General features: G+C 44.0%; 1 protein-coding gene across 1 annotated transcript in view; it reads left to right on the top strand.

The window, feature by feature from the left end:
* The window catches only part of HK3 (hexokinase 3), a 330397-nt gene that overhangs the window by 299623 nt on the left and 9836 nt on the right, over positions 1-20938 (top strand). The window contains exons 17-18 of the mRNA XM_086931767.1: positions 1982-2137; positions 9952-10185. Coding sequence (XP_086787893.1) covers positions 1982-2137; positions 9952-10185 — 390 coding nt within the window. The remainder of the gene's footprint in view (positions 1-1981; positions 2138-9951; positions 10186-20938) is intronic.

Here is a 20938-nt window from a genome sequence, read left to right as displayed (position 1 = left end):
GGAGGGGAGGGGCAGCGTTCAAAGCACATCAGCGTGCATAGACACGAAAATGTTTTTACCTACCACGTACTTGACATTTTAAAGTTTTTGATATTTGCTATTAAAAAACCATTGAAATTCACTGAAAAAACCATAGGTTATAGACCATATATAGTTAGGAATTAGCATTTACAAAACCTTGAAAATTCACTGAAAAAACCATGGGTTATAGACCATATATAGTTAGGAATTAGCATTTACAAAACCTTATTTTACTCACACAAAACCATTGAAATTCCATATATAGTTAGTTGCACTAACTATATATCGCGCACCCGCAATCCACTGCTGATGATGTCACATATTACATCATTCATGACATGGTCAGTGACATCACTGATGACATCACTGATGACAACTCAAATGACATCACTGACAACATCACTAATAATATCATTCATGTGATAATACGATGAACCTCTTCAGACTCTAATATAACCTTAGATACAATCAGTGTAAACAGACACTCACAGATTGTCACTCATCCATGGAGTTACTCATATATCTAGTCAGTCATGCAAAGAATCAATCACACCTTCATTTCCTCAACTATACAGTTATACACACCTTTCTAATTCAAACATATTCTAACACATATTTACTCTCCTATACAATCCCTGATACAAGTTCACAATGATCCATACAGCCACTCACACATTCACTGGCTCTTATGCACAGTTATTTATATATGTCAACTCTCACATGTACTGTGTTTTACATATGTACTTACGTTGACATGTTGCACTGAGATATCCATTCACTCACCAATACACTCATGCACACAGTCAACTGCCCATGCAGCTGTTTCCACATGCACTTTTGAACCCATACATCTAGTGAATCAACTGCTCACACATCTATGCACAGAGTCATACACCTCCCAGCCACTCACACACATACTCAGTCTCCCATACAAATACTTGGGCAACCAATGAATATCCTATATAGTTACTCATATAGCTACTGATTAACACATTCAGCAGTTTACAGAACAACAGACATAATGATGCACAAATTAAGACAGTTTAGTCACTAACCCATGCACTCAGTGAGACACATTTAATCACTCTCTCATACAGTCAGTCATGCACCTACTAAATTCTTCATCCAGACACTTATACATCCACTCATTCTTCAATATGTAAGACATATTTTAACTTTACAGAAACATACAGTCATTGGATAATGTCATCAGTGATGTCATTTGAGTTGTCATCAGTGATGTCATCAGTGATGTCACTGACCATGTCATGAATGATGTAATATGTGACATCATCAGCAGTGGATTGCGGGTGCGCGATATATAGTTAGTGCAACTAACTTTATATGGAATTTCAATGGTTTTGTGTGAAGTAAAATAAGGTTTTGTAAATGCTAATTCCTAACTATATATGGTCTATAACCCATGGTTTTTTCAGTGAATTTTCAAGGTTTTGTAAATGCTAATTTCTAACTATATATGGTCTATAACCTATGGTTTTTTCAGTGAATATATATATATATATATATATATATACATTCTTGAGAATTGGCGTTATAGGTTCAGTCAGGGACCTCCTCTGAGGAGTTCATCAACGAACGGCAAAGGAATAGTTATTATGTCATCCTTTGTGGCAAAAGTTCTGTGAAGTCCATCCCAGATCGACAGCCTAAAGTAACACCAGCTATGCTACATGGTCTGCAGGGTCTGCCACTAGGGGGCAGTGGAACAACCCAAGGAAAGAAGAGACACCACCATGACTTGGGTGGTAAGAACCTTGCCGCTAACTCCAGATTTACATGTGGATCGATGAAGGGTATGACTGGAGCAAAGAAGTATCTTGATGATAGGTCACATTAACCTAGAGGTGTCTCTCTCTCTCTTTTTCACTTTCTCTATATCGCTCTCTCTCTCTCTCTCTGTCTCTCCCACTATAATCTCCCCTTCTCCCTGTGGTTGCAGGTACGAGAAGATGATCAGTGGCATGTACTTGGGTGAAATTGTCCGTAAGATCCTCCTAGATTTAACCAAGAAAGGCATCCTGTTCCGTGGCCGAATCTCTGAGCGACTCAACACAAGGGACATCTTCCAAACCAAGTTCCTATCGGAGATCGAAAGGTGAGTCGCCATTGTGGTAAATATAATTCACTCCTTGGTTATTGGCCATTTTTACAAAGTAGGAGGTTACCAGATATGAGAGCTAGATATGTGGAGCTCAGCAGTGAGGGTCTCTCAACTGCAGATTGATGCAGATGCTCTAAGTGTGTTTGGGATCACACACCAGTGATAGACTGGCGCTGAGGGTGTCTGGATGTCTGGACCTGGCAATGATATGGTGATTAGAAGCTTGTTATTGAACCTATTTTATTGTTTTCAGGTTCCAGACCATCCATTATGTATCTAGCTTATTGTTGGATCTTTTGGGATCTGCTGGTTTTTGGTGGAATCTCTGCTACCATCTTCATCTGAATTGGGGCTTAGGTTGTGCCAACTGTTCTTTTGTTTGTGTGATTTACCCTCACATCTATGGATATATGTCTTGATTGATACTTTGTAAACCCCTGCGGCTTAAGACTCAGCATTGCTATATGTTTGCATGTATGGTTGTGTGAGGCATGGCGGCACTTGGCAGTGCAAAGCGGCGCAACCGGCATCACTCATGAACTTGGGTGCTAACACATTCTTGCACTGAAAGTTTGACTCAGGTCCTTCCCCATAATCCCTTTGCACTACAGAGAGCCACCCCATCTGAAAACATGAAAAGGCGAAGTAACAGGGCGGTAACAGTGCAAACCGCCATAGATTTTAAAGCAAAGTCGGATCTACTAAAATGAAAGGGCATGGGTTTGCATGAGATCTGAACAAGAAAGGAAACCTGATGCAAACAAGGGAAGATTAGAACATGTATAATTGCCTAAAATGACATTTCTTATGTGCCTTTTCCTGGGGTTGTCTTTGCTTTGAAATTGATACTCAAGTGTTTTATTCGATTATAAATCTCACGCAAGGCTCAGCCAGTGACATCATTGGTTTGTGGCTCTTGCTAAATCTGTTACTGTCAACATTTTACCATTGTCACAATGCAACTCTCCTGATTTTTCATGCTACAGTGGTCATGAATGGTAGGATATCTGGGCTTTAGTTGATGACTTAGTAATAAATGGACTCTTGTTAATGAATGCAATGTCTACCAGTGCAGACCATTACTCAGAAACAGAAAGGCAAATTAAATGAAGAAGCTACGGATTGCAGCGGTGTCTGTGTATTGTCGCTAGCACACACCATCATGCACAAAGACCACAGTACCAAGAAACTTGAGGAGGGAGGGGTCTTCCCTAGCCAGCTGAATGCTGCACACTGCAGGAGAGACAACTGCTGCCCACTCGCCCCTACTCCTGCCTCCCCACCCCCAACCACACAAAGGGCCTCATTTACAATGAGCCTGCACCACTGCAGCATCACTTTTTGCGACGCTCCGGTAGCGCAGAGGCCTGCTCCATATTTACCAGGCAGCACTAAGCCACTTTGTGTAGCTTAATGTGGCTGTTTAAATATTGTTCCCTTTAATGTTGTTTTCTGCGTTAAAGGGGCATGCAATGGGTGTTGCTGTGGGCATTCCCAACAACACTGAAATCTGGGCAGTGTCAAAAAGACATCTTTTTGACACTGCCCAGATTTCCGAGGAATCATAACTCTGAGGCAGCACCAAAAATGTATACCTTTCAGGGGAGGCAAAAGGGAGGCGCAAAGAGGTGAAATACCTTTATTTCTCCTCGTTTTCTATGTGCTGTAAAATCATCCCTGCAATGCAGGCACCCTTGCACCATGGTGCAAAGGTGCTTGCGTTGGTGTACGGCAGCCCATTGTGCCCCAGCGAAGGGCAAAAGGACAGGAATGTACTGTATCTGCCCTTTTCATTTGCCTGGGCAGAGCAGTATGAAGGCCTGCTGTACAGCTCTGTGACTCAAGGCCATATGTATCAAGCCTTTTGCGATTCGTTAAGGCCGAAATTCGCAGAATTTCAGCCTTAGTGAATCGCAAACGGCCTTTTTACCGATTATGGAATGTATGAACAATTTGCAAAATAAGGAATCGCAAAAAATTGCGATTCCTTATTTTTCCTAAGCATTTAAGGAATCGCAATTTTGCGATTCCTTAACTGCTATGTATGAAGCTTTTTAGACTTGCAATTTCAGGTTTAGAAATCGCAAATTACCACCAACTTGTAGTTGGTTCTAATTTGCGATTTCTTGTAAACATGCACAATTGTGCATTTGTGAGGGTGGCATATGATGCACATACATGCCCATTGGGCATGTATGTGCGCCATATGCACACTCATGTAATTTACAGGGGTGCAGCAGGGTGCCCTTGAGACACCCCTGCACCCTTGCAATAATTCACAAATTGCGATTAGCAAATTGCGAATTCGCAATTTGAGAATTATTTGGAAATCATTCCTATGGGCCTCCTGGCCCATAGGAATGCATTGGAAATTATTCCTTAATTGCGAATTCGCAAAATGCGAATTCACAATTAAGGAAGATTAAGGAATCGCTACAAAAAAGCGAATTTCTTCATACATACCGTTTTGCGATTCCTAAATAGCGATTCCTTAAAAATCGCTATTTAGGAATCGCAAAATGGAACTATGATACATATGGCCCAAAATCTTGCAAATAAGGCCCCCTATGTGCAGGCAAAAGCATCTCCAGGTAAAGTGGGACTTGAGAATGAGTTTGTGGTTTCACAGGTAACCAGAGGCACACCGTAGTGATTCTGTAAACTCGGCTTAATACCAGGGGTATAACGCATGCCAAGAATTTGAATGCCCTCCATATTGCAGGAAAGGGAAGAGAGCACTTGGTGCTCCTAGTATGTATGTGGACATGTAGCAGCAGATGGGGGAACTGAAGAGAGTCCAGGAGAGAGGCTTCTCTCTGATGTGCAGGCCTGGCAGAGCCACTAACAGAGCAACAGGGAGTGGCGGTAATTTTATCTCTCTGATCTTATTTATGAGACAAGAGCAACCCTTAGACCCATGGGAACTATGGGAACCAGCAATTATACATGAACAGTGGTTCTCATTGGTATCATTCATTACCAACTTTCTAAACTCAGCAAAATAATTGTATGTTTTTGAACCCAACATTCTCCTTACATTATTCGGATAATCTTTATCCAGTTCTCATTATTAAAACATCGAAGAAACATACAAGTGCGGTTCCCAGTGAGAAGAAAGAAACCACAACCAAGAATTGCTAAAGCAGAAGTAATTGGGATGGAAGTCTTGTGTGTTCATAACAAACCAAATTCATTGATTAGTAATAGTCCTTTGCTATTATGTAGTGTGTATGCTATCTTATGCTGTTGGGGGCCTTTCTACCCCCAAGAGATACAGGGGTTTCATCAGGACATGATGGATGTAGGAACATCTGCAATAATTCATAATTAGATTAGGATGGGTGTTATGTGGTCAATTATGCTGTGTCTGGATTATATGTAAAATGGATAGTTGAGAAGGCCACTTTCCTGGATGTACTAATGTACGCTGGGCCTATCATGTGGTGACACACAGGGTGGTGTTCGCGGGTGATAAATAATAAAAGAATATACTCACTCCAGGGTGCTACTGTGCAACCTATAGCAGGGCAAGTAGAAGGGTAAACATTATGTGAACAAGGGCTGGACTGGGAGCCCGAATCAGCCATTGCAATTTTGTAGGACCAGCCCCATGGGGGTGAGGGGGTGTGGGGGGGAAAGAGGGAGTGGTGCAACTGTGAAGCACTGCTACTTTTGGTACTGGGGGTTGATATTGCAGCACTTCTGCAAAACCGCTGCTAGTAACAAAAAACGGTCCCGACTGCTGCAAAACCGGCCCCACCCTTCCAGCCTCCCGGGAAATGCCCAATGCTTGCTACTGCCAGTCCGGCCCTGATGTGAACAATAGTCAGCAGTCCCTAAGGCCTGCATTCGACATATCTGCTATGTGTATTCTAACGGGTAAGTTTCATCAAGACATCACAGTGGGTGCTGTAGAGTCCACATGGGGATGGCCACTGGTCCGGTAAACCATAACCAATTGCCACAGAGGGTCAGGGAAGGAAACTTCCTCTCAGCAGCACGCGACCAATGCAGTATGTCTGACCACCACTGTTGGGAGGGATCCACAGCGCTGACGCATTGACCTTGTGTGTTTCTTCCATGTTTTAACACAGTATTGGAAACTGATTCCGAATAAAGATTATCTTACAATATAAGAGTGTGTTGGTCACATGTTTCATTAGGATAAAAGGCATTCATCGCATACACTGATTTTGCTGAGTATTAAAACTTGTTTGTGAATTGTTCAATTCAGAACCATGCCATGAATTATTTTACCCCTTGGTGGCACAATCATGGTAGTGAGACCTGCACCAATGGTGACCACTCTAGGCCAGATCTGTGCTGCAGTTTTTAGGTTGAGCAGACCTAACTCTCAATGCGTGAGCATTGATGGTGTCTGCTTCAGACCTAATGTTATCCGTATTTAGGAATGTGGACAGCAATCAGACGCGCGCTTTGACATTGTCAGATTTCCCCTCGGGAGCGCGCGTCTGAGCTGCGCTTGCGCGGAGTAACACACAGCCCTTGCTCACACACAGACACAGGCAGCCCCCACCCCTCTGCATGCACGCACACACACACACAGGCGCGCGCATGCACACGCAGGCACACGGCACACATACAGGCACACGGCACAGTATCCCCTGCCTCGCATTCTCTCTCAATCACACACAGTCACGCATGCGCACACACATTCCCTCGCGCACACACGCACACGCGCACACACTCCCCCCCCTCCCCCACAGGCATACACACAGGCAGGCACGGACTTCACATCAGCCCTGGGCCCCACTCACCGGCTGCGCTCTTCCGGCGGGGCTCCTCTTGCGCTCCGCTCCTCACGGCGCGTCTCCTCTTCTGGATCGGGGCTCCCTGAGGTCAGAGGAGCCCCGCAACAGGCGCCACACTCCTCCTTCTCCCCGGCCCCCTCCTGGGGACCCGGGCTACCCAGGACCGGCAGGGCGCTCCATGCGCCGGCAGGCCTTCTTCTCACGGACCTCAGGAGGCGGGACTTCCGGTTGGACGCGAGCGGATTGGCCGGCCGGCCAAGAGCTTCCGGGTCACAGCGGTCAGCGCGGCGGCACCCTCCCGATCACTACTAGGACAGGAGATGTGCACGCAAGTGGCCGCTGGCGTCTCGCGTCTCTTCCGCCTTGTTTTTTTATTTTATTGTAAATGATATTCGGAAGTCCATGTCCATACTGATCAGTTGAATTTGAAATACATTCTACATACCCTTTAACCTCAAAATACCCACATAGAGCCACGTACACCACCTATATGAGAGTTACTCTCTCGAGCGCAGAGGGACAACCGATAGAAGAGGGAGGGGGGTTACCTGGAGATGAATGCTGGGGAGGGCGGGACACTTGAGCGGGACTGTCATTAGCATTGAGAGCGAGACTGAGACGGCGATAAGGGAGGCACAGGTCTACGGGGGCGCTGTCACTGGAGAGCGGTACCAATATCGTGCTTGACTCTAAGTCTCCCCGTCCGCCCTTGACAGGTCGCCAATATGCATCTTACGCTTCATCATTGGGAGCAGGTCTGTCCGAAAGTAACGGGATCCGCTGGCGCAGGTCCGAATTGGGAGGATGGTTCGCTTTACGTTGGCCATTCTGAGTAGCGAGCTGTGGAAGGAAATACTTTAAGTTGTGGGAGAGTCGATTCAGGCTTGTTCCTCTCATCTGCTGCTGACCGGTGAGTGGGCGGCTCGGGCAGTCAGTTCTCCGATTGCCACTTTGACAGCCCAGAGGCACTAATCGTAGCTGTGACAGCCCGCAGGCGCTGAGAGCCCCCCTCCACCGCGACCGATGCTAGTCTGCTGCCTCCGGCGTCCCCGTCTCGCCTTCTCCGCACCCAACTAGGAGCCCCTGCCGTGGGACTCGCTCCTGAAACTCCCACTCGTATATCCCAGTAGCCTCTCCCTGGGAAGCCTTGCCTGCCTGGCCTGGGTCCCGGCAAAGAGAAAATGCAGATGGCAGCGTACTTAGGGCACCGAACCAACTAATGCCCCGATGAAGATATGAAAGGACAAAGTTGAACCTTAGTAGGACATTGCACATCAGTGTTTTCTAACCCGGAAGCACTGACACTTTCATAAACAAATCATTATAACGCCAGGCTTCACAACTTTTGTGATCCCGAAGGATGTGCTGTCTCCCATGCAGCTTGACCTTGCACAAGCAAGCCTTGACCTCACCCTACAGACAAACGCAAATTAGTTGCCAGGGGATGGTAGGATCAGACCCCAAACACCGGGATTAACAGACCTCTGTTTACACACAGCCTCCGTGAAAGCCGACTGAAAGAGCTGGCTCTTGTCAGGTACCTTATTGTTTGAACTACCTGCACCTGCTGGCAATGTTCATTCAGGCTTATTTTGGAAAAACAGACTAATTGCTATCTGTGTTTTTTTTTAGTGGATGACATTGGTTCTAATAACAACCTGATGGGACTGGAGGGAATAATAAGTTTCAGTTTCTCAAGGGCATTCCGTGCCCCTGCCCTCTAAAACACAGTATACACACTCGTACTAGCACAGATACCTGTGATTTATAGAGAGACACGGACACGTGCACACACACACACACTTACACACATGCACATGTGCACACGTTTACACACACACACTGATGTAGACACCAACACAGGTACACACCCCAGGCATGCGGACACGTACACTTGCAGCAATGCAGAAACATGCATATAGACGAACACTCACAGAAACGCATGCTGAAATAGACACACAAAAATACAGATGCACAGACAAAAAACAACTATACCAAACTAACAAAGACAAAAATACACATACCATTCAGTAGGCACACCAAAGAAGACTCATTAAATGCACCTGCACATGCACACAGGCGTGCCCAAGCATACCCACACACGTAGACACACACCCACTCACTACTCACTAAAAGACCACTTGTAATTTCTAACGAAATATTATTAGAATGGTTGTTGGGTGTTGCGTGGGGGTTCCAACGTAACTCCCATGGCTTTTGATGTAAGTCATGTAAATACAACACATATTGCATTACAAATGCTATAGGTGTCACATTTGCGAAAGTTATAACTATTGGCATTGTTAATGACAAAGCTATTCATTTAGCTATTTTCAAAAACAAAACATAAATAAAAAATTTGTCATTTACAATACCAATAGCTCAAACGTTCCTAATGCGAGACCTATTGCATTGCAAATGCTTGTTTTTTTAGGCATCAAGGCAGGAAAGGGGACAGGGAGGCTTGGGTTAGTATTGGCAGAGTTGTGCTTGAAGCAGCACTTGCTGCTCTTATGATAACTGCGTCCCTAAGTGGCGGCACCTTTAGGGCGTGTAGGAACCTGTTGACATGATGCAAGATTGCCCTGGTTTGAAATGAAAAAGGCTTGATATGCAGCCTCAGAAAATGTGAATTACCAGAATGGGGGTGCCTGATCAAATTTAGGATGCGTGGCTATTAAAAATATTCTTCTCTCTGATACAGATGGAACCAATACAAATAGCTTTTTTAGCACTGAAAACATCAGTGCTGAGCAGGCTTTGATTGGTCAGCATTCTTACTGGTGGTACTTATGCAAAAAAACTCCTTCCCATTCTGAAAAGTTGACATCTGTTGAGAAGGTGTGTCCATACTACTGTAGTAGATACCAGAAGGGGAGAGTAATCAATCTACAGTTACTGATTTGTTGAATGCTTGAATTGAGACTGTAGTTGCTTTTGAACGGATACTTGTCGGGAGGGGTGAAAGAGTCGCTTGCGTGTGTGACAGGATGTTTTAGTGTTCGTGCATGGTCTAGCTAATCTCTCTCCATGCAGGGACAGCCTGGCCCTTCTACAGGTGCGTGCCATCCTGACGGACCTGGGCCTACAGAGTACCTGTGATGACAGCATCATTGTGAAGGAAGTCTGCCAGGTCATCTCGCAGAGGGCAGCCAGGCTGTGCGGTGCTGGGATTGCAGCAGTGGTGGAGAAAATACGACAGAACCGTTGCCTTGACCACCTCTCGGTCACTGTAGGAGTGGATGGGACACTCTACAAATTACACCCCCAGTAAGTAAATTCCCAGTGATGCCAATGGTAAAGGAGAAATGCCCCATCTTTGTGTGTTTCATACTCGTTCTGTCGGAGGAGACGTGAAGTTGGTTGTCATAATGCTTCAATGCATAGTTACGCCATAGAAATGCCAGTTGGAGGCAGTGGATATACCATTAGTTCCCCTAAAGAGAGTAGGGACAACAGCAAAACTCCTCAATCAAATGATGGGAGCCCTGCACATAAATGAGTACCATACCACAGTCTCAGCTAAAGAATGGACCATGAAGACCTTCAACCGAGGTATGAACCATAGCCTATCCCTCACCCCAAACAAAGTTCAGATCATACATAACAGAGCTCCCAACCAAAGTGTAGACTATAACAGAACCCCATTCATAATAAAGTCCATAACGGAGCAACGTTTAGTCTATTAAATATTCTCCTCCAAGGAACATTGGGGTGTGATCAGAACCGCCAAACGAAAAAGGAACCATAACAGAATACCCCAACCAAAGAAGGGACCACAAAATGACCCAGCAAAGTGTGGTCCATAACAGAACCAGAAAACCAAAAAATAGATCAAAGCAGAGCCCTGACAGGCAACACAAGTGCCTTAACAACAAAGAGCACAGAGACCTTGTACCAAAAGTGGGACAAATAGAGATTTTCTCCCCCACACCAAGTATGGCCATCCATTAGAGACACCCAAACTACACTACAATATAAACAGCCACTGAAGCAAAATATGGGACGTAATGGTGCTCCCACCATCTTCGCTTTCCCTCCTGTTGTCAAAGTAAGGGCCATGCTCAGGCTCTACATCATTAAAGTATTAGTTATGACTGCAGAACTCAGTGAAAAAAAGACCTTAACAAAGTCCTCGTCCACAATATGGGCCATATCAGATCATCGTCCCAGCGGACATGGAATGAGCCACGACAGAGCCTCCACTTCCCATTACCAAATCTCCACCATTAGAATGGTCCTGTACAATGTGTGGAGCTCTAAATCATGGCTACCCTCCCAAGCAGGACTTGCTGCACACCCGGCTTTACCCCAAGCCTAACTCAAGGCTACTCTTGTTCCTAATAGTTTAGCTGTAGGATCTCAACTTTGATTGTGATGAACCTCTTACTTCTACAAAACTGCTATGAATGTGACTTCGAAGCTCTGGGCAAGCAGACAAATCACACACATTCAGATCCTTGTTCTCCCTTGGATTTACCCTAAAACAACAGAGACCAACAATAGGACCGGCTCTAATTAGCATAAACATTGCTTCTCGCCTACTCCTCAAACAGCATAAGGCTGCCATCCTAGCAGCAAAAAGGAATTATTGGGGAGCAATCGATGAAGCAAAAAACAGGACACACTCACATTTTATTCAATTTAGAGTTCTCATTTCTTGATCCATCCCACTGTTTTCCAAGGGGAGTTTCATCGCAGGATCTTACTGATAATTTATAATTTTTTCATTTAGAAAAGTGAAACCTTACGTGTGGATGGTCTCCACTGATAAATTGACACCATCGCTAAATACATTGGTTGCGTTGTGCATCCATATGAGGCTCCCCCTGCTGACATTCTTGTTACTTTCTCTAAAGTTAAGTTTACTGTAGCCCTATTATAAAATTGCTGGGTTAAGGTAACGCAATTCACTGTTTGATAGCTCCGGCTGCTGCTCAGCATCTTCAGAACTTTAAAGCTAAGCCAGAGCTTAGCACTGGTCCCATTAACAGTATTCCTTTGTCTAGATATGGGAGGGTCCATTACAGGAGCGGCCCGTGCAGGTAAAAGCAGTTTGGCTGGGTTGGGAGGGATTTGACAGACGACCACGAGGGAAAATTAAATAAATAATTAATTGTCCCTCCTCGTCCACTGTTGAATATATCTCAAAAAAATCACAGCACAGTGACGTCCGGGGTAGAGGAGTTCCAAAACATTCAATTCCGTTTTTCCAGGCTCAGTGCATTTTTGGAGGAATCCATTTGTCAGGGTGCTTATAGTATTCACATTAAAAAATATTCCTCTTTGAACAAAGACAAAACAGAACATATCCTAAAAACAATGTTACACTTCTACCGAATAGAAATGCTATGCAGGTATCAAATACACATATCAGTAGGACAGGTTTGGAAGGTAGGATAATAATTATATTTTAATACCGTAAGGAAGCCGGTTGTCCTATGTAATTCATGATTCAGTATAACTTTAACAGTTCAAGCTAAAAGTTTGGAACAAACAGCAGTAGCCAATTTTCAAGCATGTTGACATGAAAATCAACCTCAATCAACTGTCCCCTCTGTGGGCAGGCCAAAATATGACACTGAAACTTCATAGATTGGCATTTTTGGGATAGTGATGAACGGGCCATCAGTCCGGTGCCAGGACCGCAACAATTATTAGTGCCCAGAGCACGCCGTGCTGCTCCATTATAAACTATTAACAATCTAATGCCATATTGACAAGTTGATTGAATATCAGTGTGCAAACCAATTTCATTTTAAAATATTACAAAACCACTCATTCTTTCCATTCCATTGAGATTAGCTTTACAGAGTAAATAATTAATATGGCTGTTTATCTCTTTGACTCTCCTTAGCAGGACCAAGGAGGCCACTCCAGTCCTTGCCTACAATCCAATCACATTGGGTTTGCTAGATAGCCCATAGAAGGATCCAATGAGCTTTTATGTCTAAGGCAGGAGTAAAATATTACAACTAAAGGAACCTACAGCTGACTCTGTGCTGAGCACATCAATCATAAAGTCCCTTTTTAAGTGAAGTCCTGTGCCAGCCCAGCCTGGGACCTGCTGCAGCTCGGTCCCACTGGAAATCCAGAGACAAAATTCAATGCAAAGGTGGAGGCAGCACCAGGGATGAAGTCACAAACAGGTCACTTAATTTCAAAAAGTTCTTTATTTTTCTTCATAAAAACAACTCGACAAAAGCCAACGCGTTTCGTTCCTGTAAAAGGAACTTCCTCAGGGCAGGAAAAGTGTATGAGTAAAATCGTAGAGTGGACCCAGAATACTGGCCTTGGACGTTGTGGACCCAGTCCTTTTTATATTCCTTATTCCTTTTTATTTTTCAAGAGTCAAAATCATGAAAAATCTTTTCTTAAAACAGTACAAAGGTGTGGTTAGACATGAGAGGTATATCTGTCTTGGTCAAACCGTCGTAATACCTGAATCAATCAGTCCGCGGAAATATTGCAGAGAGTGAGGCTAAAATCCGAGGTCCCGCAGTAGGTAGTACAACCTCTATCCGGGCCTAAGGGTCAAATGTGATGGTTAGGGTGCGGTATCGTTTCTCATAGACAGATAGTTGAGCTATAGCAAACCACACCACATAAAAGTCTGTCTTGTGGGTCCTGACGTCAATAGATACTGAAGATGATGATAAATCTCAGAGACATACAATCAGATTGACGCGCAGAGTCACAGCGTCATTGCTCGACGTACGCACTCCTAGGGACTGAAGTAGTAGAGTAAAATATGACTGGGGCAATTAACATAGTAGCACTGGCCATGTTCTTCGGCCTAACGGGTTGTGTGGATTTCCAATATCGAGTTCCAGCAGTTCATATGAATCACTTTGAGCTAGACACTAGCTAGAAACACCTGAATGTGTCAAACAGAGCAATTGGGCTCATTGGTACAAGGCATTCAGGGTATAGGGTTATACAATGTCTTGGTTGATTGTTAATTTGAGGTCAAGTTTAACTTTCTTTTTTAGGTACACACTCAGAGTCACAATCTGTATCCTGTTCCCTCAGTGTGGGTACATCTGTAAGGGTGCATCTATCTCAGTGCATGTATGACCTCCAACTGAGCCTTTGTGTCTGTACACCTGTACTTGTATGTACCTGTTTGTCTATACATCTGCAGGTGTTTGTATGCATACCTGTAGGTCTTTGCACACTGTATCTCTGTATGCGAGTGTCAGTATAATTTTTGTTCGCGATGGCAGCCATGTTTTTGCCATGGGTAATGTGGAGAGGCCCGGAGATGCGCCACCTTTCCTTTTTTAAGAATAGTAGTTCAGAACTAGGGGCTTGATGTACTTGGATTCCTTATTAGGAAATCGCAAACTGCATCAAGAAATGATTTGCAATTTGCGATTTCTTCTGAGGTATCTACTTAAATGGATTTGGTGGAAGTGAGTTCAGTTTGCACACCGACTTCTACTGAATGCATTGATATTTTATGAACCAACATATGCATTAATTGGTTGGTTTACAAAATACTGATTTATAGTGTGTTCCAATTCAACCAGTCTCATTAATATGCATGAGGTAGGTCGCAAATTGAGACCCTTTACTATTGGTTAGAGTCAAAGGCACGTTGGCCTGCTGGGGTCAGCAGACCACCATGTCTGTTATTGCTTTTAAATAAAGTAAACTTGTTTTTTAAAATGCTGCCCGTTTTCCTAATAGAAAAATGCCATACATTTAAAAAAGGAAATTATTAATTGTTTGATTTTTTTTTAGAAACAGGCAGTTGCACAAGGGGCCACTGCCTGCTCATAGAAAAGGCTTTTGTTAGCATTCACAAAGGTGTACCCAGGGGACCTCTTTCCATTTGCAAAAGGATTACCATAAATTTTGATTTGGCTGTAAAATAATAATGTTTGGCAACTGGATTTCAGTCGCAAAACATTAATACATAAGCTGAATAATCGGAATATGGAAGGGACGACTTTTATATGACATTTCCAAATACTGATTCTGTATTTATTCTAAAACCCAAATTACACTTCGTTAACATGTTACTGAATCGCAATTTGTGTTTTATACATTTTAAAAAGCCATTTTGAGGTCACACAGGTTTAAATTGACCTTTTTGACTGTAAAATCGCATGGTACATCAGACCTAGGTAACCAAAATAGAGAACTACCATTACATAAAGTTTCTAATACCACCCTGAAAAAATATAGACTTCAGAATATCAGCTACTACCATATCATCAAGGTAAGAATACATAGGTAAGTAAAGATTAGACTATTCTTACCTCCCCATGTATATACTGTGATGGTGTATATCCCCAAGTTAAATAGATGAGTAGTAAATAATAATAAATCTATACGTTCTTTGACTCGTAGTGGTGGTCGGTAATCTTAAGATGATATAGTTCGATATTTATGGCCTCGCTATTTTGACCTGCCACCAGGATGCTCAGGTGGCCCTTAGAGCCACTTGCTCTGGTGCTGACCTTGTGGATGGAGAGCTGATGTCACTTGCAAGCACACGTCCCTTTGAATATGTAAATAAAGCTTCCAACATCCTAAGACGTGCGGATATCCCATAGTGTCCTCTCATCCTCCTACTTCCTGTCCCATCGTACTTCCATCCTCTCAGGAACTCACCCAAATATTTACCCTGCCTATGTGGAATGAAAATATGTGTGGACAGTCACCTTTGCAAAATAAAGCTTTGCTCACTTCTCACAGTCTACAAATAAACCACCAAGACTTGACACAGTAAACCCCCTTTCACCCATTGATCTTGCTCGTTCCATGCTCTCTGCCTCCTGCAAAAAGTATGGACTCCTATGTGTTTTCCAGTATGGAACTACAAAGTCAATAAAAAATTGGTCAACTTGAGGGTTCAACGCATGGCACCCGGCACACACCGACTTTAACCGTTTTGCACAGAGAACACTAAACACTGCAAGTACCAGAAAGCTTGGAGAGGCACAGCAGATTCTGGCATGGGGCTAGCATTGAGTCAACTATCTGCACAAATAAATGCCAAATGCCAATGTGGTGAAGAGTGAGCCGCCTGAAGCAGCAATACTCTGACTTCTGAAGTTGGCACAGAAAAACCTCTGACACACATTGATTTCACACCTACACCCCTACCCGCACCAGCTGTGCCAGTCCCTCAATACCACACCATCGACACTCGCAGGTCATAACCTTGTCATTCTGTTTGGTAACGACCTCAAGTTCTGGACCCCAAGTTCATGGCCAGATTCTTTAAGCGTGCTTCCGATCCCCACTAGGAAAGTAAAAAACCGGGGAGTCCTGATTGATGACAAACTCAATTTTGAGGACCAAGTCAATTCAGTTGTCTCGGCTGCCACATTTGCTCTTAGAACATGTAAGAAAATCTTACAGTTTTTACCAAAGGAAAATCAACGCACAGTAGTCACTACACTAAATATGTTGAGGCTGAACTATTGTAACAGCCTATAAATCAATATTCAGGAGCGGTTACTGCATAGACTGCAACTCCTACAGAATGCGGCCGCCAGACTCATAGGGACGGCTAAATTTGCCTCTGTCTCTGGTGATATCAAAAGACTTCACTGGCTACCCGTTAAGAAACGGGTGCAGGTCAAATCACTCTGCACTATTTACAAAGCCCTTCAGAGTATCGGTGCAGCTCATCTGAAGCAGCAGTTTCAGTGGTATGTCCCCAATAGACCACTTTGCTCTGTGGGAGCAAAGTTAGTAACAATCCCTATCTCCAAAAAAGCCAGCTGGGGAGGTAGGAGTTTCTTGGCAGGGGCAGCCAAGGCATGGAATGTTCTCCCATTCCATCTTAGAAATAGCACTGACCTACTGGCATTCAGGAAAGCCTTAAAAACCTGGCTATTTGGCATTTAATCCTTGGCCTCATATATATGTCTCATTGGGAGGTTTGCAGACAGCACCAGGACACCTTCAGGTAACAGTTTGCGCTTTAAAAATACTATTAACATAACATTGTGTTTGCAGCTTGGATACAAACCAATAGAACTCTCCTCTTTTTTATTTTGCTCATTCCTGCCTATCCCTCTTTATAAATGTAAATCCCTCAAATTCCAAATTTATTTATTATGTTTTGGCTCTCAAAGAGGGCCACATAAACATGTACAATACACAACAGCAAATACACATAAAATAAAAAGTTTGGAGAACAAAATTCAATCCGCAATCGATATACATCAGCAAATTAATCTAGCAAGGCCGGACAGACAAAATATCTCCAGTTGTATTAATAAATAGCTAAAAATCCTTTAAAAAAGTTAAAAATATAGGAACAGAACATTTCGTTCGGAGGGCAATAAAGTGCATGAAGAAAATCCTTTAAAGTGACAATGCTAAGGCGGAGACAAATTACTTTTAGCCATCGATTGCGCAAGTTACGTAGCATAGGACAAATCAATAATACATGCATACAGTCCTGGGTGTTCAGTTTACATAAATTGCACAAAGCAGAAGTGCCATGCCATTTGGATAACAGTAGATTTAGTGGAATTAAATCATAGCGTAGCAAAAACCAAAATCTACGTATCCCATGCGGTAGATTCCATAGGGCATAGGGTTGTGGCTGCTTCAACCTATAGGAAGAGATGAGGGGTTCCGCGTTCCTTTTGTCACCCACTGACTTTTTATCAGAGAGAAAACAAAACTCCCACGAAGCCTCCTTAAGGACATGTTTTAACTGCGTGGGAGAGTAGGAGAATAGAACACTTTCATCAAGTTTGAGTATCTTTGCAGCCCTTCTAAAGTTGCTTACGAGTTTAGAGAACTCTTTAAAATTGCCCAATAGCTCATTTTTGAGGAGAACTCGCAGGGTGCCATCTCCCGCTCTAGCCAAACTAGCCACCCATCTTATTAGGGCACATAGACCCTGAACCCAGGAGCTCCTGAGTCCAAAGTCAAGCCTACAAGCGGCTAGTGGGCAATCATTGTTTAGAGTTGAGAGGGATCTTAAGAGTTTCCCCTCAATCTTATGGCAAAAGTCCCAGTTTTTCACCTCTATTAATTCAATACCATACAAGATAGTTGCGGGGATTTTTGCTCTAAAAACTTCTAGAAGACTAGAAAAATGCCTTTTCCCCGTTGCCTGGTATAGGGACTTTAACCCATTGCCATGGGCGAGAGCTTTGCAAGAGCAGTGCTCTATATGGAGTTTCTCACTCATATTGGCCGAAAATATTTTTCCCAAAAAAGTATAGGAGGTTACGACCTCCAATCTATGCCCCCCAATAGCCCAACCGTAATTTGTAGAGCGGCACTTCTTCTTACCAGCTATACACATCACTTTACTTTTAGTAATATTAATCTTCATGTAATGCTCACCAGCAAAGGCCTGGAGAGCCTGTAGCCGATTTGCAAGACCGACTGGAGTCAAGTCAAGAATAAGAACATCATCGGCATACATCAGGCAGGATATTGGAGTCCCTCCTATCATCGGGGCAATCCCCTCACTGGCAGACACGGCAGCAGGGAGGTCAGCCGTATATAAGGAGAACAAAAGGGGAGCCAATAAGCAGCCTTGTTTAAGGCCATTCCGAGATGGTATTTTGGCCGAAAGCCCCCTTTCGCCCCCCATTAAGACCCTGCACCAAGTCTCGGTATGCAGAGCCCTAACCAGTTCCAACAGGGGGGTAGGGACGCCAAGCGTCACCAGTTTTCTCCACAGCGTTCCACAATCTACTTTATCGAACGCTGTGGAGAAATCAATAAAGGCGGCATATACCACTCCTCCTCTCACCTGGACATATTTATCTGTAATCACCTGAAGGGCAGTGAGGTTATCTAGCGTACCATGCTTCCTTCTGAAACCGGTCTGTTCGAACGGCAGAATGTTGCCGTCCTCGACCCAATCGGAAAGAGAACTAAAGAGGCATATGCCCTTCCATCCCAGCAGTGAATCTTACCCTCACAACTCGTTTATCATGCCTGTTCTGCACCTTGCTCTTCCACTTTTCCCTCCAAACACCTTGTTGAGGCTACTGCGCACATCTGACCACATCTCCTTCCCTCATGTCTCAAACACTTGCTATTCAACGGGACATACCACTCGGCTTTGAGCGCTACAACCATCCCCAATGCTGACGTTTCAACCCCTTCTATTGTCCGTCCTTCCTTCAGTGTCTTAGCAAGGATGCAAGGGGCCTCAATGCAAGCAAGCAATATGGACTCCACTTATTCCTTGCTTAAGTGCTGGAATACAGTCATAATTGGGACTAAGAGGACACTTGGCACTACTGCATCTGCTGCACTTTTGATAGCTACCCCTTGCCTGTCTCCATCCTCTTCCTTTCTACTATACTAAAGTGCTCCCTGCATGCTTACCTGATGTGTCACCACCCGCAGTCTGCTTTAGCAGTGGCGGTGGGGGCTCCTCCAGGTGTACCCCTCTGAAGCAGCACTGATCAATATGTACCAGTCCAACGCCACACACAATGTCCACCAGTATTTCTGGAGCTGTGGGCACCAGCAAGCATCATGAAAGCTGGGAGTGAGTGTGTTTGCTCCATACCAGGACAGTAGACACTGTGTCTGGGTGTGGGGCGGGGGGAGGTTGGCCTGCCCAGCCCCGTTGACTCTCTGGGTTAGCCTGGTCAAGCACTGAAGGCCAAGGTCATTGGAGGTAGTGGGAAACTTGAGTCGGATACAACACATCACAATAATTACTCACACAATAGCGAAAAATGTGAATGTTCATTCAGGATTAATACCAGGGACAATGGAATTATGCGGCCAGGGCGATTTTTGTATAGTTATATATTTGCTTCATTTGTCACATAATCCATCACCTGCTGCATAATATGCAAGTTTTAACAAAAAAAAAAGTTTCTAGCTCAAACGGTTCAAAAGTTACTAAAAACACTGTAACAAATGTTGCCGCACAATAGAAGGCACATTGCAAACATTGACTAGTCACCTTTATCTAGCTTATTGCTATAGTTGGGTGTTAAACTGGTACCAAAAAGAGCAGCTAATGCCCAGTCAGTGTTCAGAAGTTTAAAAATGCCGAAATAATGCAGTAATACTATTACAAAATATGCCACATAATGCCGCATAATTCGCGTTTTCTTGCTGCATAATGTACTCAATCGTGCAGCATATTTTGGCCCTCTCCTGTCTCATAATTCCAATTGCCTTGATTATTACTGAAAAAGAAGAAAACACTTTAATAAACACTGTGTCATTTGCAGAACTGTAATAAAAATAAGAAAGTAGCAAAATTATCGATAATCTCAAATCTCTGGGTAGAACAGTTAATGATAGAAGGAAGGAATAATGTTATGGTTAGGGGTTTGTATCGGTCCTCGCATGCCAGTTTGGGTCCCCGTTGTGCGGTGTCTGTCAGAAAAAAAAACCCTTGTAAAAATTAGCAAGCCCTTGTTAAAAGTACTAGATTTCAGGACCATGGATAGCGCTGCGACCTCTTCTCAGGCAGCGCTCGAGGGCAGGTAGCTGGAACGGCAAGCAGCAAGGGACAGACAGATCTCCAGGCCGGGCCCCCCAACTCACCACACAGGAAGCTCTACAGGTCTTGCTTGTCAAGCACAGTGAGTGTTTTGGCTACTGGAGTGGCAAGAACCCACGTCCAGTCAAAGGGCTGGTGATGGTTATCAGGCACCAGCAGCCAGATTGTTTGTAAAAGGCCCCACTCTTTGTAGGGCCCCACATTGTCACTGATAAATGTGTTTATACTTCAGAAAAAGAGAGCTAGTCTGCTTTTGTGATATTTTCAAGATGTGGCTTGTAACATCAGCTTCCAATAGCTGGGCCCATAGACTGATTCTGCCTCAAAATCTATCCAAGGATTGTGTTTACCTTTTGAACAAGGTACTCATGCACCCAAGATGGGCCGGCATGATGTTAGCGATCGGGCCCTCAACAGCTTCTGACAGACCTATTGTTATACCCCAAAGAACAATAACTACCCTGCCACCAGCCAGTTGGCAGCGGGCGTGCCCTCAAGACCTATTTACCTAAGGCTCTACTGGGGCTCACTGAGTTACTGTCTCTCTAGGCCGTT

Source organism: Lissotriton vulgaris, chromosome 7 (genome assembly GCF_964263255.1).
Source record: "Lissotriton vulgaris chromosome 7, aLisVul1.2, whole genome shotgun sequence".
NCBI lineage: Eukaryota > Metazoa > Chordata > Amphibia > Caudata > Salamandridae > Lissotriton > Lissotriton vulgaris.
Note: the sequence above shows the minus strand (reverse complement) of the source record. Positions and strands in the feature narration are given on the sequence as shown.